Below are 24992 nucleotides of genomic sequence, written 5' to 3'. Positions count from 1 at the left end.
AAGGCTCGTCCTCGTCCGTCCGCGCGCGCACGATCCGGTTTCTAACTCGTGCCGGACATGGGAAAGCCGAAAGCCCATCTGGTTGGGCTCGGGCCTCGGGCCATGCTGCTGCCTTCGTGGTGGGCTGGCCTGACTCGTCCAACAGGGCCGGGCTCGCGCCGTCGCGCGGTCCAAACTGCAGACCCCTCTGTGGGCGGGCTGCTCCGATATCCTCCTTCCCGAGGACCAGCACCACGGCACCAGTAAGGCCCGACGGCGTCTCCACCGGCTGCGGACCAGCACACACCAACCCGGCAGCCCCGCCGGCGTTTGCTCGTCCGTCCTCCGCCGCGCAATACCAGGCTGAGTGCCGCGGCGATGCCGTTGGTATCCGCCTTCGCTTCCTCATCCTCGGCTCTGCGGCGCGGGCCCCTCGCGCGGGTCCGGCGCCTCCTCGTCGCAGCCGCGACGCGCGCGCGCAGCAGCAGCCGCGCCCGCGGTGGGCTCCCGCGGTTCCACGCTCCTTCTCTCCCCTCTTCGAAGGTAAGCACGCTTCCTAACCCCAGCGCTGCCTGCCCGCCGCCGCATAGGCATTCCGTCGAACGCCTTGCGCTCTTTCCTGCTGGCCACGCGGTGGGCGCCATATGCAGCTTATCTTATCCGCTTGCTGCATCAGGTGTTCGTCTGTGTTGGGTTGCCGAGGAGGCAATGCGTGTTGCACGAAACGTTGATTTGTTTCGCTTGTATCATGGCATTTTGTCTGAGTAGGTGGCATGCGTTGAAGTTATTCGCTTGTTGTTCTGTGGGCTTATCCTGGATGTAACTAAAATGGATATTATTACCTTGCAGGGTGAGGTGGTCCGCATCCAAGGAGACGAGTTCTGGCACATGACAAGGGTTTTGCGCCTTGGCGTCAGTGACAGGTATCAATGCTTTTCTTCTTCTGTGGAGTACACGCCTGGCTTGGCTTCTACATGAGTATCTATTCAGCTAATAAAATCAATGCGTGAAACTGTTTTTGTATATTCATTTCTACGTGTACAGTCAGTCCGGCAAGTACTGGCTTGCGAATTAGTTTATGGCTGCTTAAGCAGGTACTCCAATAAGTTTGATCAGTTTATTAACTTCTTAGGGATTGCCCACATCCGTGGTTTAAGTTATTGACCATCTAATAAATACTTTAACTGGTCAGCTCATGCATATTAGCATGTAGGAGAATAACATCATTACATGGATATAATATAGCATTTTCTAGGAGACAATATTGTTAATACATCACGGTACAAATATGATTTGCGCAAATTACATCTTATATTTCCAATAATTGCTTATTATGTGCTGAAACTTCTCTCGACGTTTTTTAAAGGGTTGAGCTATTTGATGGAGCTGGCGGTTTAGTTCAAGGATCCATAACTAAAGTTGAAAAGGGTGGCTCGGATGTTGAGCTATTAGAGGATGCTAGGCTCATAGCTCCTCAAGGAATCCAATGGCATGTCTTTGCTGCATTTGGTGAGTCTCATGAAAATAAACATACTGTGCGAACCATGGGACTGTTTGATTGCATCCTGTAACTATTTTATAATTTCCAGGGACACTGAAGGGTGGACGCGCAGATTGGCTTATAGAGAAATGTACTGTATGTTACTTGCAATTTGGGTGTTCTTCTTCTTCGTTGTCTACTTCTAAGTCTGTTTCCTTTTCCTATTCAGGAACTTGGAGCTTGTAGTGTAACCCCTCTTCTGACTGAACGGTGTCACACTATAGCAGAAAATAGGGTGGACAGGATGCAACGTCTTGTGTTGGCTGCAGTTAAACAATGTACGTAGGTTGAGTATATTCTGTATTTCATCTTCTGTTAAATAGTTTTTCTCAATTGATATATGTTATTAGCATGGTGCGCGTATGCTGTTGTTGTTTCCAAGATTTCAGTGAGAAGGGATCTAATCTAACAAATTGCATTGCTCTTGTCTTCTCAGAGATCTAAAATACACTAATTTCATTACTCTTGTGTTCTTTAGGCCAGAGAATACATGAAATGTCGCTGAAGCCACCGATTCAGATAGGCAATCTTCTACCTGTTGTAAGTATTGCCTATATTTTGCTATCTATGCCTAAAACATTCTGAGCAACCTCAAATTAGTGCAGTCACTACTGACCACTGGGGATACTTTTCTGCTGTGGTAAAGTAACTTTGTTTTGAGAGAAACCCTGTCATCCTGCAGATTATGGTAGTTTGTTAAGAAAATGTGTCAGTTCAAACTCAAACTACAGTAATTCTTTGTGAGATATGGAAAGTACTACAATACATGTTTAAATGAACTTTCTTGCTGAAACTGTTTGTGTCTAATATGCATGGAAAACAACTAGAATTTACTGATGCATACTTGATATTTCCTCTGTCTGTGTGTGTCTAAACAAATTGATCTGAATCTTTCTCGCAGTTTTTCATTTCTGATGTACTGTTGCCCTTCTTTTCTCAGGTGTCACAGTCAAAGCTTGCTTTCCTAGCATCAGCAGAAGCACCTCCTCTTTTAAGGGTCCTGCCAAAATCCAGCAATGAACAAAGCGGGCTTTTGATTATTGGGCCTGAAGGAGGTAACATGATCTAGATACATCTTCACATCTACTCCCTCATCTATTTTTCTTAGGCGGATGAGGTGCTACTCCAGAGACCAAGGCAGGGCTGGGTCTTGCGCCAACATTTAATTCCTGCGTTGGGCCTTATGCCACGTTGCCAATTTTTTTGCACGCAGCGTCCCTTCGTGCCTGGCGCCATTTAATCGAAGAAGCAAATTTCCTCCATCTAAAGTGTTTCCGCACGAAACTGAAAAACAATCGTGGGTTACCAAGGGGACGAGCTGCCGATTCCCAAGGAGTGATTGGGGTCGTTCCCAAAAGACGCCCTACATATCTAGAAAAGTTGATTTCTCTCATCCGCCTAAGGATGAGCCCTGATGGTATCCCCATTGAGGTGTGGAGATGCCTAGGAGATAGAGTAATAGTATGGTTAACTAAGCTTTTTAATCTCATTTTTCGGTCAAACAAGATGCCGGAAGAATGGAGGAGAAGTATATTAGTACCTATCTTCAAAAACAAGGGCGATGTTCAAAGTTGTACTAACTACTGTGGGATTAAGCTGATGAGCCATACGATGAAGCTTTGGGAGAGGGTTATCGAGCATCGCCTAAGAAGAGTGACAAGTGTAACCCAAAACCAATTTGGGTTCATGTCTGGAAGGTCAACCATGGAGGCGATTTTCTTAATACGACAATTGATGGAGAGATATAGAGAGCAGAAGAAGGACTTGCACATGGTCTTTATTGACCTTGAGAAGGCATATGACAAAGTACCGAGAAATGTCATGTGGTGGGTCTTGGAGAAGCACAAAGTCCCAACTAAGTACATTACCCTCATTAAGGATATGTACAAGGATGCGACGAAGTTTGTCCGGACATGTGATGGCAACACCACTGACTTTACTATTAACATAGGCCTACACCAGGGGTCAGCATTGAGCCCTTATTTATTTGCTTTAGTGATGGATGAGGCCACAAGGGATATACAAGGTGAGATCCCTTGATGTATGCTCTTTGCTGATGATGTGGTGCTAGTTGACGAGAGTAGGGCAGTGGTTAATAGGAAGTTAGAGCTGTGGAGACGCACGTTAGAGTCGAAAGGGTTCAGACTTAGTAGGACCAAGACCGAGTACATGATGTGCGATTTCAGCACGACTAGGCATGAGGGGGGAGACGTTAGTCTAGATGGGCAAGTGGTGGTCCAGAAGGATACTTTTCGGTATTTAGGATCGGTGCTACAAAAGGATGGCGACATTGATGAAGATGTTAGGCATAGAATTTCAACTGGCTGGTTGAAATGGCTGCAAGCTTCTGGCATCCTTTGTGACAAGAGGGTGCCACAAAAGCTAAAAGGCAAATTCTATAGGACAGCAATTCGTCTGGCGATGTTATACGGTGCTGAATGTTGGTCTACAAAAAGATGACATGTCCAGCAACTGAGTGTAGCAGAGATGCGGATGTTGCGGTAGTTTTGCGGGCACACAAGGAGGGATAGAGTCTGGAACGAAGTTATTCGGGATAGGGTCGGGGTGTCACCAATTGAGGAGAAACTTACCCAGCATCGGCTGAGATGGTTTGGACATGTCCAACGAAGGCCTCCTGAGGCGCCGGTGCGTAATGGGGTTCTTGAGCGGGTCGATAATGTAAAGAGAGGTAGAGGTAGACCTAAACTGGTGTGGGATGAGTCGGTTAAGAGAGACCTTAAGGATTGGAATATCTCTAAAGAGATAGCTTTGGATAGGAGCGTTTGGAGACTAGCTATCAATGTGTCTAAACCTTAAACTTATTTCTTACGGGTTTCATCTCTAGCCTACCCCAACTTGCTTGGAAAAAAAGGCCATGTTGTTGTTATTGTTGTTGTTGTTCTCATCCGCCTAAGAAAAATAGATGGAGGGAGTAATTGTTTAAATAAGAGTGACACTGGCGATTGATCACTAAAAGCTCAAATTATTCACCCAGATTTTTAATTTTTACTCCAATATTTGCTTCATAATTTTCATTTGTTATTGGTTGCTTGCAGTGAATGATAAAAGTGATTATATAATGCAAAGTAAATATATTAATGAAAAAAAGCAGTTGTAGGATATTTTGTGTTGGTTCAGGCATGAATGTTAGAAAAACTGTCAAACGCATAATTGGATTACAACATAGTTCAGCCATTATAAATTTTTATCTTCAAAGACTACTTACAGGGATGCTGTTATTTAAATTTGATACACACTGTTGTGCTGGAGAATCTAATACGCACTGTTTGTCATCCATATTCCTCAGACTTCACAGAAGAGGAGGTACATGGACTGAAATCAGCAGGCGCAGCCCCAGTCGGTCTTGGTCCATGCAGGCTACGAGTTGAGACAGCCACGATATCCCTCCTATCTGCTCTCATGCTATGGTCGGATGCTAACCACCAGGAAACACAGCAATGCAGCTAGTCAATTGACAGTCGCCGGTAATGTGCTTCTTTGTGGTATAACAGTGTCCTTAACTTTTGAAGTGTGATGTTCTCCTTAAAGGAATTTTTGGGTGAATTTTGTCATGAAACGCCATTTAAGATCTAGTTGGGCTTGATTAGCATAGCAGAATCATGTAGAATCCTCAGTGAGCTAGGTTGTGTTGTGTGAGGTTTGACCCATAGTAAAGAAATACCTATAACTGTAAGCTTGGAAGGATTGCAGCTATGAGTAACCATCGTTGAATAACTGAAATGTTATCATCATTATGTTTTCTTGGTTCAATTATGTCGATGATATCATATTTTGTTCCTTCATTTTGTGGTACACAACCATTCAAAATTATAGTTTGCTTGTATCACAACATTTCTTGTCATGTGCTGTCACTCTACACAACACTCTCCACAATCAGCATTCAGAAGGTTCACTCGCAAATAGCAGCAGCTGAACCTAGCTAGGTTAGCAGATATAATCGAACATGCCATGATGCTGTCAAGGATTAGGAGCGTTCCTTAACCGGGCCGCGTCGCATCTTGACACCGCCGCGGCCGTTAGCCCGTAAAACTATCGGCCGATCCGGCCCACGTAGCGGAAGGCATCGAGCGAGCGACTCGCGCACGCACCCCCGCCGCCTCGCCGGCGCGCGTAGCCCACCCGGCCGTTGCGAACCCCCAGGATGATGCCACGCCCGCCCTTCACCACGATGTCGCAGCCGCCGCAGCTCGACATCGCGTGACCCGCCAGCCCATCGCGTGACCCGCCGGCGATCCCTCACCTGGTGCCGACGCGTCGCCTACTGGGAAATTAAACTCAGCCTTTATTTTCGTCGCGGCCGCCTCCCGCCGCGTCACTGGATGCGGGCCGAGCTCAGGGTTCAAAATTTCGGTGAAATTTCGGCGAAATTTCGGTATTTTTTTCGTTTTCGGTAGTTACCGGGAAGTGGAATTTCGGTAAATTTCGGTAAATTTCGTTTCAAAATTTAAAAATTCAAAAAAATTTGTAAAAAAATATGATAAAAAACTAGGTGTTTTTCTAAGCAAATAGGACTAGAACACACTCAAATCTAAGATCATTTGCTAGGCTAAAATTAACATTTGAAACTGTAATTTGAATGACTCGTCATTTCATGTGCAAAAATTTGTTTTCTCCCCTCGACTTCAACTAGACTTTGGTTTATCATGATATTGGTGAGGTACCTATTCAATTTCATATGCATACCTACAACTAGGATGATGATCCATCGGCCGGCCCGGGTGGACTATACTCTCATCAGTAGACTAGTAGATCTGGTTTCCTCGTGCTGTCCAATTAGGCTCGTCGTCAATCTTGCTTCGCTTTTGCCTTTTGCATCTGCTTTTATATTATCATCTAGCAGCTCTTTTCTTTTGTATGTAGCGGTGAGATCGAATGAGATGGCAGCTAAAGCCCTCTGTCTGCTGTAGTCTATTATTCTTAACCAGGCCCTCGATCTGGCTCTTCTTCTAGCTTTGTAGCCGGTAACTGTGGAGACTTGGGAGTTTTTTTTTGAAGTTGTGGTCATTGCTGATACGTGTTAAATTTCATTGGCAATTCTTCTCCATTGGCAACTACAGATTAAGTCAGTTGTGGCCTTTGATCTGCCCCCACTTCGTGGAAGAAAGCTTTGCATTGCAATAGTAGGTCGGTGACTGTAACCTTGATTCCAGTGAATTTCCTCCGACGCCATTCCAGTCCCGAGGATAAGAAGAGAAGGTCAAATTCTTGCATCCACAGCATGCATGTGATCAAAATCTTAGGCCACAAGAGAATTGTCACCATCTATAGAGCAGAGAAAAACTTTCCGTTGGAAAACTGCCGGAAAACACACCTTTCAGAATGTTTTAACAATTCTCCATACAAATTGAATCAAACAAAAAATTCAAACACTGTCACATGAATTGATAACCAATTCAAATCATGTTTGTCCTGGATTTAAAACAACTTTCAATTGGATCTACTAATGTCCCTAAAAATTTATAGGAATATCCGCCATAACAAGAATAATAAAAGTCCAGTTGAGGCCTAAGAGAGAAAATGAAAGTTGTCACATGAAATGACAAGACTTTTAATTGGTAGTTTTTGAAATAATTAAATAACTTTCAAACCATTGCTCAAATGAAAAAGTTCCTGAAATAAAAGTTGTAGATCTCGAAAAACTGAACAAAGTTGGTATTCAAAAGTTTTTCATTTGACCTCGGGAACAGTACGAAAATCACAACGGACATCATTTTCCGGTCGAAATCACCGAAATTTCGGTCGAAATCACCGAAATTTCGGTCGGAATTCACCGAAATTTCGTTTTTTGAATTTGAATTCTCTTTCCGTTCGGAATTAGCGAAATTCGGCGAAATTTCGGCCGAAATTTCGTTTCCGGCAAACGGCGGGATTCGGAAAAAAAACGAAAAGGTAAACCCTGGCCGAGCTTGCCTGCCACCGGGCCGCTGCCCACCCTAATGGCTGCGCCGCGTGGCGTTCTACGTGCACCGGGTCGAGGGGAGATAGTCACCCTCTCCCGAGCCACACGCGACTGCCATCCCCGCCGCCCCGGCCGCGCACGCCGCGATACGGCGGCCTTGGGTTGCTGCCTTCTCGCGAGACGGCGGCCAGGCCATACATAGATGACGTCCGGATTCGGTCCGCGCCCGTCCGTCCCCTCGTGCGGTCGGCGGCGGCGCATCTGGCTGCCTGCCGGCGGCTGCAACGAACTGATCGGCCGACTTGACGCTGCGACGCGGATCCGGATCTCTTCCGTAGATGTGGCGCTGCTGCCCCGGCCGGCACGGCAGCAGCACGTACGTAACCGCTCCAACCGTAGCTGCTGCCGTCAGCGCTGACACTCAGCTAGCAGCTGTCTGTTGCATTGTGGCGGCGGCACGGCAGCTCCTCCTAGCTCGTGTACTCTTGTTCTTGAGCAAGTATACATACCCGTACGCCCAAAACATACCCTTTCCATTCCAAATTATAGCTCGTTTAATTTTTTTTAACTCTAAGTTTAACTGCTCAATTTATTCAAAAAATATATGCATATACATAGTTAAATTTAAGTCATTTTTGAATAATTTTTAAAACAAGCCACAACAAAAAAAATATTTTGCACAAATTTTTTAATAAGACGAGTGGTCAAAGTTAGAATAAAAAAATAAATAGTCTATAATTTAAAACAAAGGGAGTACAACGCAAGCATAATAGTCATTTTCTCGAAACAAACCAATTGTGCCGGCACGATATGATTTGGCTACCGGCTGCTGAACACAAGCCGACGACGCTCGATCCTACGCCATTTTGCTTGCCCCGCGCTCAAGACAGATTAAACCCATGGCGGCGGCCTCATCGGCTCATCCTGCATGCATGGCTTAGCTTGATCTGCACGCGTCGCGTCAGCAAGAATTGTGTTTGGTTTTTTTCATGGAATTACTGTAGCATACTTTGACCGCTAATTTAGAGTATCAAATGAAGTCTAATTACAAAACCACCTCCACAACCTCCGTGTAAATCGCGAGACGAATCTAATGAGGCCTTTGACCGCGTGATTCGAGGATGGTTACTGTAGTATCACTGTAGCAAATCATCGATTAATTACCGTCATTAGATTCGTCTCGGAAAGTTACGCTCATCCATGAAAAGGTTTTACAAATATACTTTATTTAGTACTACATACGGACGTTCGTCTTTTTGTGTAAATTTGATTTAATGGTTTACCAAACACGCCCAAAATCGCGCGCGGGTGGTTTGAAAACTGCCGTAGGCTGCGGCACTGCGTGTTCTGACCGATGCAAGTTGGCACTGCGTGGTTTGAAAACTGCCGTAGGCCGCCGCCGTTTTTTGCTATCCCTGAGTCGAGAGTACTAAATCCTCCTTGTTCGTTTGTTCTGTATGGTTCAAAAACATGTACATGCATTCGAACGATTCAATACTGTACCGCTGGGTTCTGACTTGATTTTCCTAATAAGCTCCAGTAAAATTAAAAGGTCACGGATCCTCAAGCGGCACTACTTGAGTGAAATTCTACAGTACTCCATCCGTTTCAAATTAAAAGGCATTCCAATAATTTTGGAGAGTCAAAATTTTTTATATTTGATCAAATTTATACAATAGAATAATAATATTTATTATATAAATTAAATATTATTAGATTCTTTATTAGTTATATTTTCATAGTACATCAATTTGATATCATAAATCTTTATATTTCTTTCTATAATCTTAGTCAAATTTGATATTGTTTTGACTCTCCAAATTTTTTGAAATGTCTTAGAGCATCTCCAAGAGTTTGCCATATTTTACTTGGCATATCTTGTGTTTTGCCAACTTCTAAAAAAATATGCCAAGTAAAAAAAGAGCTTATCTCCAACAGTTTGGCATAATTCACTTGCCAAATCCAGATCTAACTTACATCAGGAACCCTGAGAGAGAAACAAAATTATATTTATGCCCTTCCACCTTTTGAAAACTTAAATCAGAAACTCTTCTCTGTTATTTATTTCTTTTTTCACCCTCCCACCTGACTAGAAACCACGATGCCAACCGCGCGCCGCGCACGTATATTTACGCGCTGGATGCTGGTTTTTCCCAAGTTGCCAAGTCTTTTGCCAAACTGTTGGAGAAGTATTTTTAACATTTTTACCAAAAATCAAAGATGCCAACTCGATTTGCCAAACTCTTGAAGATGCTCTTATAATTTAAAATGGAGGGAGTAGTATGTTATACCATCACAAAATCCTGTTACCACCAGGGTTAACGTATCCGATCAGTGACCGGTAACCGCCGGCCTCCGGTTCCGGTATACCGGTCCGGTTTGGCCGGTTACCGGTCGGAACCGGTGGAATTCAAATTTGAATTCAAACTTCCCCGTTCAACCGGTTCCTACCGGTATACCGGTCGGTTAGACCGGTATACCGGCCGGTTTGGCCGGTATACCGGTCGGTTTGGATGATAACCGGCCGGTTTGACTGGTAACCGGTCAAATTCAAATTTTTTTCTTTTTTTGTTTAAATTCAAATGCCCACAAAGTATACTAAATAAATGTTTGTACAACATATTTTAGTCTAAATGAACCCTCCAACTCTTTTTATACTACTTTTACATTGTATTTGTATACTTTCGTATGCACATTTTTTTATTTAACTTATAAATTCCGCAAACCATACTAAATAAACGAATTTTTGAGAAAATTTGACACCATTAGATTCTTTGCACCTTGAAATATTTTTAGGAATTTTTTGGGAAGTTTTTATTTTTTTGAATTTAAATTTAAATTTTGAATTTGGACCGGTTTCATACCGGACCGAACCGGAACCGGTCCGGACCGGTTTGACCGGTAACCGGTCAAACCGGACCGGTTACCGACGGTTCGGTTAACCCTGGTTACCACATGTACTTAAACAGGTTTAGGCCCACACTGTCGATGGCATGGCCTCTGATCAGATCATGCGGAATCCTTGGTCGATCGCGAGGAACACACAGCGAGCTACCAGATCTGATTTTCTACTATTTACTATACCAATCTAGCACGCCGTGATCGGACCGGCACCGAGCCGGCCGGTCAACCTCGAGTCGACACGGGAAAAGAAAAACACGCTAGCAACCAGCCTGCCGCCGCCACGTGCCCGCGCGCCCTTCCGACGTGGCGCGGCGACCGTTCCCGCCCCCCGCTCAAATCCTAAAACGCCGCCGATTCGCAGAGTCCGCAGGAGAGAGAGAGAGAGAGAGAGAGAGAGAGAGAGAGAGAGCCCGAACCCCAAGTCCCAAACCCAACCAGCAACGAACACAGGCAGGCGCGCGGCGCAAATCGGAGGCCGTCATCACCACCACACGTGGCCTCCTTCCCTCCCCTCGGCTTGGCTCCTGCTCCCTCTGGAAACCCAAGGTAATCTCCGCCTCCGCCTCCGCCTCCGCCTCCTCATCCGTCTGAAACTATAAAATCGCCTGCTCCGTTGGTTGGTTTGTTGGCTTCTTCCGTTCGTCGCCTCCGTCGTCCCCAGGAAGAGCGATTCGTCGGCGACACCCCGCGAGCATGCTGTCCTTGCGCTGCCACGCCGCCGCGCCGGCGACCCGCGGCGTCGCATGCGAACATGGGGCGCGCTCCTCGTGTTGTCTTCTTCCTTTTTCGTGTTTCTTTCTATTATTGGCTCCGCTCCGCCTCAGATTGGATCTGCCGCCGTTCTTACCATTATCGTATCGTAATCCCTGCAGGTTTCCTCTGCGGCGGAGATAAATAAGATCGACGGAGGATAAAAAAAAGGGTTCTTGAAGCGATTGCGGCGGCGGAATAGAAGGGAGGCCGCGGCCGGCGGCGAACTCGCCTGCGTGTTCCCGGCGATGAAGTACGTCTCCGGGCCGTACTTCGAGCCGGACTTCGATCCGCTCCTCGACCGCTTCGGCACGCCCGGGTACGCATCCATCTGTTCTTCCTCCGGGATTCTCCTCCCACGGCTCCTGACTTGCTCGCCGCTGCAGGGTCGTCGTCGACAACGAGACACGCGAGGACTGCACGCTCGTCAAGGTTTGGTCTCTCCCTTTCACAGCAGAGCCGAGCACGCGCGGAATCGGGCCAGGACGTGTGCCTTTCTTTGTATTGATCATATGGCTAACGTTGTCTCAGGTTGACAGCGTGAACCGGGACGGCGTGCTGCTCGAGATGGTGCAGCTGCTCACCGATCTCGACCTCGTCATCTCCAAGTCCTACATCTCCTCAGACGGCGGCTGGCTCATGGATGGCAAGAACTAACTAACTGCTCCTCTCTCGATTTCTTTTTTGTCGATTTGATTTCTGTTGCCATGGCCGCCCATCGAATTTGCCCACCGCGGTTTTGTTCTCAATGAGAAGTTGGCGTAGTATCAATCATCGCCCTCGATTGAATCTTGACTGGCTGTCATGTCGCGGCTTAATGACAATGCAGTGTTCCACGTCACGGACCAGATCGGGCGCAAGCTGACGGACCCGTCGCTCCCCGAGTTCATCCAGCGGGCGCTCGTGCCGTTCCACCGGGCCGGCAGCGGCCCGTCGCCCCGGTTCACGACGTGCCTCGGCAACGTGGTCGGACCTGGCGGCCCCGACGTGTCGGACTGCGCCGCCCTCGAGTTCACGGTGCACGATCGCCCGGGGCTCCTGTCGGCCATCACCTCCGTGCTGGTGGACAACGGGTGCCACGTCGAGTCGGGGCAGGCGTGGACGCACAACGGGCGCGCCGCGGGCGTGCTTTACGTGACGGCGACGGCCGGCGGCGCGGCGCCGCACCCGAGCCGGTGGGCGCGCATCGAGCGGCTGGTGAACGCCGTGGTGGACGCGCGCGAGAACGTGACCGGGGAGCGGCACTGGGTGCGCGTGTCGGAGCCCGTGCAGGGCCGCGTCCACACGGAGCGCCGGCTGCACCAGCTGATGCACGACGACCGGGACTACGAGTCCGGTCCGGCCCCGACGCCCGTCGACGAGGAGCTCTTCAGCATGGGCGACAAGGCGGCCACCGCCCGGACGGCCCGCCGCGCCGAGACCCGGGTGTCCATCGACAGCTGGGAGGAGCGGGGCTACGCCGTCGTCAAGATGACGAGCAGGGACCGCCCCAGGCTGCTCTTCGACACGGTGTGCGCGCTCACCGACATGCACTACGTCGTCTTCCACGCCACCGTCGGATCCCAGGGCGCCCTTGCCATTCAGGTACTATACATCTCGTCTTCGCATTGCCCGTGTTGCATCATCATCATCTGGAGATTGGAGTAGAATGGCACACGGCGCAGACCGGCATTGTCATCCTTGGCATCTCATGCAATGGGCGCAGGAATACTACATCCGGCACAAGGACGGGCGCACGGTCGACAGCAACGCCGAGCGGCAGAAGGTCTCCCGGTGCCTCGTCGCCGCGGTGGAGCGGAGGGCCACGCATGTCAGGCTCGACCACCCTTCTCCGTCCTTGTACTTGGCGGGCGCCTCACTAACACGCGGCGTCGCGCATTGGCATGTCGTGCAGGGCATGAGGGTGGAGGTGCGCGCCGCCGACAGGTCCGGCTTGCTGTCGGACTTCACCAGGGTGCTACGGGAGCACGGCCTCTCGCTGCTCAGAGTCGAGCTCAAGCGGCACAAGGACGAGGCCACCGGCGTCTTTTACCTCGTCACGGACACCGGCGGCGAGGTGCGCACCGAGGCGGTGCGCGCCGTGCAGGCCAGGGTAGCCGAGATGGACGTCTCGCTCGACATAGTCAAGGAGGTCCCTGGCTGGCCGCCGGTCAGGAAGACCAGCGTGCCGGCCCCGCCTGCTGCCGGGCAGCAGCAGGCCCAGGAGAGGCCGAGACCTTCCCTGGGGAGCCTTCTATGGTCACACCTTAGCAAGCTCTCAAATAACTTCAGCTACTGAGCTACATCATCAGATCTTAAAAAAACTTGGCAGAACAATCCATCTGTTGTTCTGCGTAGCCGCTTCCATTGGTACCTCATTTCCAGCAATTTCGGGCCCGGGGTAGCAAGTGTTAAAATGCCGGGAAGCAGTGAAATTTTTGTATATAAAGTATACCATGTTGTACAGCACATAAATTCTCGTGAAATTGATGGTCACTCTGTTCTTCTATATTATGTGCAATTCTTTGAACAACAACCAACAAATGGAACTTTATTGTTCTGAACTTGTAACATCACGAATGCTTATGTACACAAGAGTATGAATAAAATTACAAACCGTAATGCTGGCAAACCGCCATATCACGAGCAGTAAGACGACAGTGCGTTCACCCCCGGCCGGCAGCTTGGAAGCAAAACAAAGCCGCTCACTTTACATCGTACACCCTATACTTTTCACGGACAACTTCCACCTCTCCATTTTCTTGTACATCAGAGAAGTCCAGCTTCCAATACACAGTTTTTTCTTAAGTCCAATACAAAAGGTCAAAGGCTCTCTTGCAAATAAATCATTTCACATCATCCTCTTCCAAGTCACTAAAAGACACATCTTCCTCATCGCCTATGTGGATAGTTGGGTGCCCACCCAGATCAGCCTCTTCATCAAACCAATCATCTATGTCATCATCAAAGGCATCTTGCAAAATATTTGAGGTCTCGGTACGATCCTTGGGCAGCTCCTCTTTGATGACCGATTTGTCCACTACTGCAACTTCAGTTACTTGGATGGGGTGCTTCTCAATCTCAATTTCTGTTATGGGCATGTAAGAAGCAGTTTCTTGCCGCACAAATGGGAATGCCTCTGTACCATCTTTCAAGGTGTTCCCTCGAAACTGAACTCCAAGATCATCCTTATGATGACCTAGCTGCTCACTGTCAAGTTTTGACTGGTACTGCAAGTGTTGCATAAGCATTGCTCTAGCTTCCACAATCTGCAAGAACAAGAACTGGACTTTAGATTACCAGCTGGACAGGTATCATCGTTCCAGGAACAAACTTCACACTAGCAGAAATGCAAATCATCATATCTTTAGTTATGGTTGCATCAACCAGGAAATCTGGTAATCTAATTTGCATCCCTCCTGATGCACCCATGACGTAAATGGACTCGAAAAGTTAAATCAAGTCAGCCCAGGAAAAGTATTCCGCAGCATTGTGAATCTAATTTGTAAAAAACAACCAGAGGGAAATACAAGTGTGCAGAATATTAATCGCTAAAGTAAGCAATCTTATCCTGGATGTATTTTAAGTTCCACATTTAATTATTTTAGAACTTTTCACCATGGGTTCCTATATTGATTGAGTTGGAGTTTGAAATTTAGTACCTCGTAAGATAACTAAACTTTGTTTGATTTCAGGACAATGAGACTAGGGTGCAGGGAGCAGCGGGAACAAGCAATCAGTTTACTACCTCAAAATAAAATCATCACAAGCAGCCAAATTATGATATAGCTTCTCAACCGGAGAAGATTGCACATGGAAAATTGGCAAGGGAGCAGTAATTTGAAGATAAAGAACGCATACTTCTACTTCTCTTTCTGCATCTTGAAAGTGCTCGATTGGAATTTTGTTTAACTATGTCTCATAAAAAGGTTCTTGGCATCCTCTACTACCAATCTACCAGACGCTCTCTGCTAATCAGATAGGCAGAATTTTCTACACTTAGGCTGTCCAATTGATATGTCCCTGAAAAATCCTACCATAAGATACTCTGTTTGACATCTAGTGAGATTTTGATTCAAGCAACCGTACCTAACTGGTAACTATTACAGTATGCCCCTTGCTTGATTTTACATTCAAAAGGTCAAATTTAACGCTTCAACTTCTCACCATTGTGTTAGTACAGCAATCAGGACTCTCGAAGAAATCAGAAATGCTGTAAGAATAAATCCAAACAGTGAATACAGACTAGAGAGCTGCGTAGACCTAACTATTCTGCAAACCACATATAGTTCCAAATTTTAGCTGTGAAGGTCTAACACATGCTGGAGTGATTGTATTTTTAGTCAAATAAAGAACAACCAAATTGACATCACTAGCTCCTTGTATAGTTTGAAGGAAGTTTATCCACTACCACTCATTGCAAAACATAGATGAAGTAATCTTATACATTGCTGCAACATGTAGGAGTAGGACACACAAGCAGAAGTAATGATATTACTATTTCCCGGTGTTTGTTTTTATCTCCCTTTATCATTTATGTCTTACTACATAAATAAAATATTTTTCCTTTTATCGACACTTAATGTGGGACAATTTCATCATCTGCCTATTTGATTTCTAGATTTAACGGCAATCTGTGTTTATGGTCGTCAAAATAATCCAGAACGGAGAGAGGAAGAGTTAGCACTTAGCAGTTGCTAGCTTCAATGAAAGCTAGATCAAGGTTATTTCAGCTTCCTTCGTCATAATCAAACCATTAAATAGCTTGTTTCAAATTTGTACAGTGTGCTGGTGTGAACCTTGAACTCTTATGTCTAGTAGTTGAGTATGAAACTACAAGTAGCGTGCTACTGCATACGTAGAACTAAATCGAGATCTACCACTACCAGCAGCAAATACAAATTCTGTGGCTCAAGCATGAGCCTATGATGACTATTTAGGAAATCATGGGAATATGCTACCAACTGTGATGTTTATGCTAACGAACAGGCCATAATTACTTCGAATGTTAAGCACCTATATCAATAGTTTACGCTAATAATTCCTTGAATCATCAGTATATACCCTTAAAAGCACACTGTATTTGCACTCTTATGTCTAGAGAAATTTGTACACTGCATTGCTAATACCTCAAAAGTTAAAACCAGAATGTTCTTACCTAATTTATTATGACAGATCAGGCCATCATGGATTATTAACTTAACTATCCTTTATTATCCTCATATGCACACAAGACCACATATAGCTTTACTACTATCTATCCCACTTTCCTGGAACAAACAATAGTAAACACGGATATAATGCATATCAAGAGTGAGGAACATTTTACCTGCGGTGTAGAAAGAAGTTCGGCATCATGCTTGTTCAGCCTAGGATGTAGAAGAACAAAGTAAATTTTCCAAAAACATTCTTCGCTCATATGAATCGGGCAAAGTTCAATCCGCAAAGCTGCTAATCTGGGAGCAAAATGCTCAATAGTGAAGGCGTGCTCTTGTTGAGCATTAGACATGTCAAAATCTGAAGGAATGAAAAGATTAACGAAAAAGGTAAGTAAGCACTGTAATTGTAATATGTACAAAATTGGTAGAAACAACAATGAATATGCGGTGCAACCAAGACATTAAGCCAATAGGAATAACATATGAACAATTTTTGCAGTTATAGTAGTCAACATTACATAAGACACTTAAAACCATAAATCAACGTGAAATTTTAAAGAATATACTCCCTCAATTCCAAATTATTAGTCACTTTAGCTTTGTCCTAAGTCAAACCTCTTCTACTTTGACCAAGTTTATAGAAAAATATGTTCATTTTCACAAAACCAAATAAATACACTATCAATCAGTGTTTTAAAGGCGTCGCCTAGGCGTCCAGGCGGACGCAGCTCGCCTTGAGTTATAGTGGCGCCTTGTCGCCTAGGCGTCCAGGCGTACCCAGCTCGCCTCGCCTCGCCTCGCCTTACCGCCTTTAAAACACTGCTATCAATACATATTTCATGATGGATTTAATGAAACTAATTTGATGTTGTAGAAAGCTAAAAGTGAGTAATAATTTGGAACGAGGGAGTGGTATCACACAAGCACTGCAGTCAAAGCATATGCAATGAATGCTAGGACCTGCATAAACCGGGCATAATCATAGTTGAACTTGTCACAGAGAAGTATTTTATTTCCACGCTATTGCTACACAAAAGGTAACCTTACTTTAGGTACCAATCTATCAAGATTCCATTTGTTTCAGAATAACACACACGTATCAGGGCTACCATGCATAGAACCAACACATGCTTGAGCATCATCGTTTGGCCCTGGAATCCTTGATTTGGGGATACATTTTGCAAATAACAGGCAAAATGCCATCAAACACCGTTTCAAAATAGGATGCTGGTACTAAGCAAGCATACATTCATCGCCTAGGCTATTGCTCATACAAAAAGAAATATCCTTTGTAAACATAGTTAGAGAATATATCTTCAAGCTTCTGTGGCAGAAGTTCACAATACTTTGTGATGGACAAATAGATACTAAATAATACTCTATAGTACATGTTAGTATATGCAACGCAAATATAAATCCATTATATGTTTTAAGTCATCATAACCAATGACCCAATTATGGCAAATCGAAGTGTATTACATGTTTCTTTCAAGCACACATCATTGTCATTCGTGTTCTAGTTGCAATTTCATAAGAACCACAGAAGCTAAATTTTTTAGTTTGGCAGTGAACAAAATCAATTGCATGTCTTGAACCTAGAAACACATCTAACAATGATAAACTTGAAACTTTACATATGGTCTCACTCAGAAGCAATAAATTGAAAAGAGAGGTGAAGAAATTACATGAGAATGGTCCATCAGACTCATCATCATCAGGCAGCAGCGGGAAGTCAAGCCAAGTTTCTGGGTGACTGGCAATGTTTGTGGCGAATGCAAGCACCTCCTCAGTGATCCCAATCACATCCCAGTCCTCCTCCACCTCATCCTCCTCGTGCCTTGCTCGCTGCTCCTCCAATTCACCATCCTCCTCATGCCTTCCTCTCTGCTCCCCGAATGCACCACCCTCCTCATGTCTCACTCTCTGCGCCTCCAATTCACCATCCTCTTCGTGTTTTACTCTCTCCATCTTCAACTCATGCCCTAACCGGTCATCCTCCACCTCAAGTCTTACCCTCTCCTCCCACTGATGCCACTCGTCGCCCTCCACATCATGCCTTACGGCCTCCTCTCCCACCTCATACCTAATCGGTCGTCTCCGCTCTTCCTCCCACTCGCTGTCCTCGTCATCTTCAGGAGCGAAGAAATTGGAGGCCATCTTAGATAACCCAGTCACGGCCTTGTGACTCGAGATCCGGGAGATCCCGCTCCTGAACCTCCCGCCAATCTCCGCGAAGTCGTTCCGGATCCCGGCAATCTCAGGCGGCGTCCCCACATCGCTGGGTTGACCCCCCGCCGACTGAGGGCAGGGCGACGGCGACGGCGAGGTCTCTCCGGGCGGTGGCGCGAGGAAGTTGGCGACGCCCCAGAATTGGCGGGTTAGGGTTTTGGACAGCTCCGTGAGGTCCTCCTTGACGCCATCCGCCACCGCCGAATGCGGCGGGTGAGGAGGTAGCGGCGGAGGCGGCGGCGGGATGCGCGCGGAGGGGGAAGGGGTGGGGTAGGCCGCGGCGTCGGCGTCGGGGTCGTCGTCGGCGCTGGAATCGTCGGGGATGTTGAGGGATGTGGCGAGGGAGCGGGCGAGCCATGACATCTGCGGCGATCGCCGGCGGCGAGGCGGAAGAGGGGCAGGTGGGTTGAGACTTGAGACTGGGTCGGGTTGGTCCGGTTCAATCAGCCGCTTTTCTTCGGGTTCGTGTTTGAAATGGACGCGATTGCGAGATGAGTTGCCACTGGGCCCCGGCCCTCGTGGCGTACCTGGTTTCCTGCTGTTCCTAGATCACGCCGTAGCTCTTGCGGCTGTTAGATCTGGATCGTCCGTTTGAAAATGTAAATTTTGAAAGTAAAATTGAGAAAACTGCGCTGCTATAGGAACTAATTTTGATGACAAGATCGTTTTTTCTTTGAAGAAGTGCGATGTCCCCCAATTTTGTTAGAAAAAAATGTTGCAAGCTGTGAAATAAAAATTTTCATTCATGAAAGGTATCCGATGGTCGGTTGGATTTAAATTGATTTGGCTTGCACGCTCGAACCGCAGGCTTGCAGCTACCGCTAAATCCAAATAAATGTTACGTATGGAGCACTAAATCTACCGGTAAAGTTATTCAACTTTGTACGAACACAAAGGCGATCTGATTTTGTGATGATGTAACGGATCATGTCGTTCCTACATTCTGTTCTGCCGTAGAGATGGACATTATGGCCAGTGTCGTGCTATTTATTTTCGCACAATCAAATCACTGATTGCAAACCATACTTTCTTCTACGTTAAGAAAACCTTCCAGTGTACTCTATACCGTAAGTAGTGCAGTACTTGTACCGGACAGCTCCACACTGCACATGAATTGAATTTGCTTTAAATTAAGATCGCGCCCCTGGCTAACATTCAAACTGCAACGTGTTCAAAAAGCAAAATTCCACTCTATTATTGTTGCATCTAACAAGATGGCTTGTCGATGTGCACACAAAACTAAATTCCTCTAAGTACAAGTACGTAACAAATCTCAATCATCTCGTAAATAATTAACAGAAAACTAGCAAATCTCAGCGATTAAAGTGGAATTTTTAGAGTCAGTCGTCTACCAAATAAAAGGCAAAGCATATCAAGACGTCTGATAGCTGGTGGAGTTGAGGTTGATGGAGTCGATGATCCTGATGATCTGCTCGAGCGCGCTCTTGTCGTTGAGGATGCCCGAGTGCGACACCTTGGGCAGCTCCACGACCTCGACGACCTGCGCCGGCGAGTCGGACCACGCCCTGATCGGGGCGACGAGGCTGGCCAGGTTCACCGTCCCGTCACCGTCGCCGTACACCACCTCCTCGGGCGGCTCGTCGAAGCCGCCGTCCCCGTACACGAGGCTCTCCACCGTGTCGACGCCGGTGCCCACGAGGCACGTCACGGGCACGCCCGGCTCCGGCAGGGCCTCGACGAGCGGCCGGATCCGCGCGCGGTACGGCTCGACGCCCTCCTCGAACCCGATGTCCCGGAGGAACTGCGTCATGTTCTTGGCGGAGTAGGAGCGGTCGCCGCCGCCGCCGCCGCCGCGGGCCCGCGACACCACCAGCGTGGTGTTGCCGAACACACCGGGCGCCGGCAGCAGCCACAGGTTGCTCTCGGATGTCCGCTGCTCGTCGCGGATGAGGGACGCGTCGACGAAGGGCACCCCGAGCGTGTTGCCGGAGGCGAAGGTGAGCATCTCCTGCACCGACCCGCCCCACGGCGCCGAGAGCGTGACGAGGCGCGCCACGTTCGCGGCGCGCCACGCCGGCGGGCTGCGCGCCAGCAGCTGCAGCGCGAACAGGCCGCCCAGGCTGTGCGCCACCAGGACGGCGGGCCGCCCGCCGTTGGCCGCGCGCGCCGACTCCACCAGAAGCCTGAGGCGCTGCAGGTACGCTGTGCCCACCGCCGACGGGTGGCCCGGGGCGGCCAGACCGTAGCGGAAGTCGTACGGCGCGCCGAACAGGTCCCGGCCCTCCTCGTAGCCGGCCGTCTCCAGCGTGCTCGCCAGGGTGTTCATGTACCCCGTCAGGAGCCTGCGAGCGCGCCGGTTGTTTGCCACGTCACGGACATTTGCGAGCTATCATAGCACACAGGCAGAAGTAGAAAAAAGAAAATGCTTAGTACTTGAGGTTTGGGTCGAGGTAGCGGAGGGTGGAGGTGGAGCCGAAGTCGGAGACCCTGGTCTCGACGCCGGGCGCGTTGCGGAAGTCGTCGGCGCCGGCGTCGTAGCGGAGCATCATCCGCTCGGCGAAGCACCTGGTGAGCGGGGCGAGGAGCACGGAGGGGTCGAACCAGAGGCGGAACCAGCCGCCGCGGCCGCGCACGAGCGGCCACACCCGGCACGCCAGGGTGCACGGCCTGTACTCGTCCGTCAGGCGCGCCTCCAGCTGGTTGCCGCCAGCGCCCGGGATGAGCACCACCGGGTGCCGCTCGGCGCCGGCGTCCGCTGCCGCCGCGACCACCCTCGCCGCCGACACGCCGTCGCCGCACCACGAGCAGCTCAGCGAGAGCATGACCAGCACCGTCACCGCTGCTGGCGCGAGGGCCAGCAGTGAAGGGCGCCCCTCCATGCTCGCACGCTTGGATTTTGTTCCTTGCTCCTTTTGTCTCCTTGTTGTTTTTGAGATTAGGTGCGCTCCCTGGTCCCTGCTACCGTATTGTGTGGCGATGGAGCTTCCGGAGCTTTGCCGAGGGGCGCAGGCACGACGCTTGAATTTTGGTGGTGCTACCTGGGTCGCTGCGGGCCGCTCAAAAAGGCCATACGGGGGAACGGTCACGGTAGTGGTTACGTCGTCTCGTCCTTGCAGCAGTGGGTAGGTACCCGTCGTCTAACCAACATGCGCGTTCAAATCGATCGAGCTCGTGTCAGCCATGTACCGTCGCGTGTACATGCTGCGTGTAGACTTGGAGGGCCCTGCTGTCGCCGGGTCCGGGGGTTCGAGGCTGTCGGTCACGCGATCCGGCGGTTGGGGGAGCGCGTACGGGCTGCCGGCTGCCTTTCGTCGCCGGACACGATCAGGCTCGGGGTCGCGTACGTGCACGGTATCAACCATCGCACGGATCCGGCGGATGGATTCGTCTCCGGATGGGGGATGTAGCGGGACGAGGAGGCGATGCAATCGCCATGTGATGTGTTTGCCGGCCGTCGGCGAGCCAGCTGCGAGTGATCGATGCGTGTCCCTGCGACCCGCGAGGAATCGCGAGCTCGCAGTGGCGGCAGCTGATGGGAACATGGAGCCTGTTCGGTTGACGCGGCTGGGGCTGGACTCGCTGGAAATATTAAGTCTGCGGATGGGCCCAGCAGCTCCAGCCCAGCAGCTCTCGCCCAGCGGAACAGGGCGATGGCAGCTTCCCATTATTGGGGGAAGGAATGTTGCTACGCTAGGCAAACTAACCGTTCGTTGGTCGTTGGATAACCGACGGCGATGGCGACAAGGGCAGGACGCCTTGAGCAGTTTGAGCTCTCTCGTTTTGATTTCCATGTGTTAAGCGGCCCAGTGAACACCCAGTTCGTTCACTGGGCTGCTACACGCATCATGGGCTTCCGAAAGGGCCTAACTGGAATCTATACGAGTTCGCCATATTTTTTCCTTTTTTCTTCATTTCAAGAACACATTTTAACAAATCAATATGTGTTGGCAAATTTTTTATTTTAATTTTTTTTAATTTTATAATTATGGGGGTTATATCCATGATCACCATTTTTCAAAACTATATTTAAAAATAATGTGCTCAATCAATCATTTGTTTTTTTTATATGCTGTACTCGGTGTTAGTTGGAACATTAGGCTGCACCGTACAACTTTTGTGTAATCTTAGATCTTGATTAAAGTGGCTTTAATAGCCAGCTTGCTTGGTATTTTGCTTGCGGAAAATGGTTAGCGTGGCTGCTACGATTTCCTGAAAGTGGTAGCAATAGCAACTCTATCTTGTATCTGTACAGAGTACAGTACATCAGCACAGCACGTCTGTTGCCAATAACAACTAACCGTGGAAAACCATCAAGCAAACCCGTGTCAGTTGTCAGTTGACCTCAACGAAGGCTAGCTGAAAGAAAATCCACAGTGATATCCCTGATTTCCTCGCGACGACCGCCGACTGAACTGAACCACTGAACCCGTCGATCGGTGCGACTTCAACACGAGCCCCGACAAGCAGGGGCGCCCGTCTGTCTTGAACAGGCCAGACCAAGCCCCCCCCCCCCCCCCCCCCCCCCCCAGTGCCGGCCTCGCGAGCTCAGTCACGCAGCACCAACTAGACGAGTCCGTGGCGTGGAACGGGTCGCATGCCACCCACCTATATCAAGCCCCCGCTCACCGTGCACCGCTCCCAAGTCCCAAGTGCCCGCTGCCACCTCGCTCCCGATCGACGAGCTGCCTGCAAGCACTCATGGCGGCGGCGGCGACGGCGGCGAGCCGGGGGACGCGGGCGCTGGCGGTGCTGGGGCGGTGCGTGCGCGCGCCGTTCCGCGCGCTCGTCCGCGCGCGGGACCTGTACGTGAGCCGGATGGCGGCCTGCGCGGGCGGCGGCGGGCGGGGAGCGGGCCTCGGCCCCGTGGGGCTGGTGGCGGCGCCGCGGTGCCAGAGCCACGGGTTCTACCGGTCGGGGGCCGGCGCGGACGACGACGTGCGGGAGCTCATCAGGGCGGCCTCCCGCGCCGGCAGGCCCCCCGGCGTCGGCGTCGGCGTCGGGCCGCGGAGCCAGAGCGTGGCCGTCGCGCGGATCGACGAGGACCGGGCGTGCGAGTTCGGGCTGGGGGACGGGGAGAGGGCGCAGGCGCTGGAGCCCCGGAGCAAGAGCTGCGCCGCCGTGGGGGTGGCGCCGTCGGCCAGCCTGGCACGGCTCCCCGGGCCCGGCACCGCTGAAAATGTTCTAAACTATGAAGCGAAATTCTGTCGCGCATGGCCCCGGCCGTGAGCTCGATTGAACGTCGACGGTCGTGGTCTTTGGATGCGGTCACGGGACCCCCGGAGCTGTGGTTCTCAATATTTGCCGGATTGTGCTCCCAACCCAGACTCTACTTATAGTCTTGACCTCAAACACTCTATCATAAAAAACTATATTCCTCAATACAAAATGTGTAATAGTAATTTTTATACATAAAATCATTTATTATGCAGCACAAACAAAACTGATCAGCTGTGGCACAATACTATATGATCTACTCTACACCTCTCAATCACTTTAGATTTCAGCCATAAACAAAGCATAGCGGCGGCCGATGGCGTATGGGATCCCCCACACGACTCTGGCCTCCCCCATCGCGAGTCTAGCGGAGTCTTGCGGCATCGGGGTGAGCCCACACTCGGCATCCTATTTAGACGTCGTTTTCTCCCTTCTCTCTCCCTCCTCAATAAATATGCTGTCACGTCATCAAAATGCCTACGTGGTAGTGCAATTAATAGATTTAGACTCTGCTATAGAGTGTGCGTTGTCTGCGTTGAGACTGTCCTTATTAAATTTAAGTTCAGTGCTCGGTTCACCATACATGCCACTGAACAGCCAGCTATAGCCGTCCTCCTCCCTCACATCTACATCGATGTGGTACCTCTAAACTGACACATCAACTCTTCTCGGCCAAAATGCTGCAAATACCCCCCTTTTCCATCCCCTTCCTGGACCGGCTCCATCCTATGTTTGTCTAACTAACCTATCAACCGCACACGGGCCAATTAAAATTAATACAAAAATAAAGCTTACAGCTAATAATTATAATTATCTATCTCACGCGCTATGTTATCATTAAATATTCTAACACATGCTCTAAAATATATATTTATCATTATCTAGTTGTAATAGATTTCATTTTGCATCACACTGCCATATGTGTTTGATATATATTTAATTAAAATATTTGTTTGTGAATCGGTATCTCTTTCATCATACATGAATGCATGGTGACACTTACAGTGGGTACTATTTTTATATAAATAATATACTAATAACGATAGAAATAGTAATTTTAAAATTTATATTGTATGCTTTAATATTTTATTATAATTGTATAATTTAGATTCAAATTTAGAGGTTACTTTAAATTTTAATAGTGATATTAAGGGTTTATTTTTATTATTTTTATAATGACATATGTGGGTAATTTACATAAAAATTAAAGGATTACTTTAGATTCTTTTAATAATGACAGAGGTGGATAATTTAGATAAATATTTAGGGAGTTATTTTAGTCTATTTATATAATGACAGAGACATGTAATTTATTAAAAAAGATAATAAATTCAATAACTACTATGATTAGAGTTGT

General features: G+C 48.4%; 5 protein-coding genes across 6 annotated transcripts; 3 read left to right on the top strand and 2 right to left on the bottom strand.

Moving 5' to 3' along the window:
- The first annotated feature begins 217 nt into the window (after window positions 1–217).
- LOC120649887 (ribosomal RNA small subunit methyltransferase E-like) lies at window positions 218–5290 on the top strand. Its single transcript, XM_039926802.1, has 8 exons — window positions 218–522; window positions 829–902; window positions 1346–1488; window positions 1569–1615; window positions 1689–1797; window positions 1998–2059; window positions 2460–2574; window positions 4827–5290. The coding sequence occupies exons 1-8, from the start codon at window positions 358–360 to the stop codon at window positions 4985–4987; spliced, it is 876 nt and encodes a 291-aa protein (XP_039782736.1). The 5' UTR covers window positions 218–357; the 3' UTR covers window positions 4988–5290.
- Window positions 5291–10741: 5451 nt separating this feature from the next.
- On the top strand, window positions 10742–13581 carry LOC120649886 (ACT domain-containing protein ACR3-like). 2 transcript variants are annotated; one of them, XM_039926800.1, is made up of 7 exons: window positions 10742–10889; window positions 11216–11412; window positions 11480–11525; window positions 11625–11739; window positions 11923–12677; window positions 12799–12903; window positions 12988–13581. In XM_039926800.1, the coding sequence occupies exons 2-7, from the start codon at window positions 11342–11344 to the stop codon at window positions 13369–13371; spliced, it is 1476 nt and encodes a 491-aa protein (XP_039782734.1). In that variant the 5' UTR covers window positions 10742–10889; window positions 11216–11341; the 3' UTR covers window positions 13372–13581. The 2 variants fall into 2 exon arrangements, with proteins under 2 accessions (XP_039782734.1, XP_039782735.1); XM_039926801.1 differs by lacking the exon at window positions 10742–10889 and adding an exon at window positions 10935–11112.
- LOC120649885 lies at window positions 13559–18900 on the bottom strand. The gene is made up of 3 exons (XM_039926799.1): window positions 17917–18900; window positions 16402–16589; window positions 13559–14341 (listed from the first exon to the last, which is right to left on the bottom strand). Exons 1-3 carry the CDS (start codon window positions 18821–18823, stop codon window positions 13919–13921), a joined length of 1518 nt encoding a protein of 505 aa, XP_039782733.1. The 5' UTR covers window positions 18824–18900; the 3' UTR covers window positions 13559–13918.
- Window positions 18901–19609: 709 nt separating this feature from the next.
- On the bottom strand, window positions 19610–21440 carry LOC120649884 (lecithin-cholesterol acyltransferase-like 1). Its single transcript, XM_039926798.1, has 2 exons — window positions 20855–21440; window positions 19610–20763 (listed from the first exon to the last, which is right to left on the bottom strand). Exons 1-2 carry the CDS (start codon window positions 21298–21300, stop codon window positions 19833–19835), a joined length of 1377 nt encoding a protein of 458 aa, XP_039782732.1. The 5' UTR covers window positions 21301–21440; the 3' UTR covers window positions 19610–19832.
- Window positions 21441–23010: 1570 nt separating this feature from the next.
- Window positions 23011–23790, top strand: LOC120648508. The gene has a single exon (XM_039925270.1). It carries the CDS (start codon window positions 23120–23122, stop codon window positions 23645–23647), a length of 528 nt encoding a protein of 175 aa, XP_039781204.1. The 5' UTR covers window positions 23011–23119; the 3' UTR covers window positions 23648–23790.
- Window positions 23791–24992: the final 1202 nt, after the last annotated feature.

The sequence above is a fragment of the Panicum virgatum genome, chromosome 9K (genome assembly GCF_016808335.1).
Source record: "Panicum virgatum strain AP13 chromosome 9K, P.virgatum_v5, whole genome shotgun sequence".
NCBI lineage: Eukaryota > Viridiplantae > Streptophyta > Magnoliopsida > Poales > Poaceae > Panicum > Panicum virgatum.
The sequence above is the reverse complement of the archived record's forward strand: the minus strand, read 5'-3'. Positions and strand labels throughout refer to the sequence as shown.

Excerpts from the sequence above, each read along its gene's own strand:
- LOC120649887 (XM_039926802.1), top strand. The coding sequence starts at position 358 with ATGCCGTTGGTATCCGCCTTCGCTTCCTCATCCTCGGCTCTGCGGCGC. Across the intron at positions 903-1,345 it reads CGCCTTGGCGTCAGTGACAG|GGTTGAGCTATTTGATGGAG; the intron begins GTATCAATGCTT and ends CGTTTTTTAAAG. Across the intron at positions 2,575-4,826 it reads GATTATTGGGCCTGAAGGAG|ACTTCACAGAAGAGGAGGTA; the intron begins GTAACATGATCT and ends CATATTCCTCAG.
- LOC120649886 (XM_039926800.1), top strand. The coding sequence starts at position 11,342 with ATGAAGTACGTCTCCGGGCCGTACTTCGAGCCGGACTTCGATCCGCTC. Across the intron at positions 12,678-12,798 it reads AGGGCGCCCTTGCCATTCAG|GAATACTACATCCGGCACAA; the intron begins GTACTATACATC and ends CAATGGGCGCAG. Across the intron at positions 12,904-12,987 it reads TGGAGCGGAGGGCCACGCAT|GGCATGAGGGTGGAGGTGCG; the intron begins GTCAGGCTCGAC and ends CATGTCGTGCAG.
- LOC120649885 (XM_039926799.1), bottom strand. The coding sequence starts at position 18,823 with ATGTCATGGCTCGCCCGCTCCCTCGCCACATCCCTCAACATCCCCGAC. Across the intron at positions 16,590-17,916 it reads GTCTGATGGACCATTCTCAT|ATTTTGACATGTCTAATGCT; the intron begins GTAATTTCTTCA and ends TCATTCCTTCAG. Across the intron at positions 14,342-16,401 it reads AACTTCTTTCTACACCGCAG|ATTGTGGAAGCTAGAGCAAT; the intron begins GTAAAATGTTCC and ends TTGTTCTTGCAG.
- LOC120649884 (XM_039926798.1), bottom strand. The coding sequence starts at position 21,300 with ATGGAGGGGCGCCCTTCACTGCTGGCCCTCGCGCCAGCAGCGGTGACG. Across the intron at positions 20,764-20,854 it reads TACCTCGACCCAAACCTCAA|GCTCCTGACGGGGTACATGA; the intron begins GTACTAAGCATT and ends GCGCGCTCGCAG.
- LOC120648508 (XM_039925270.1), top strand. The coding sequence starts at position 23,120 with ATGGCGGCGGCGGCGACGGCGGCGAGCCGGGGGACGCGGGCGCTGGCG.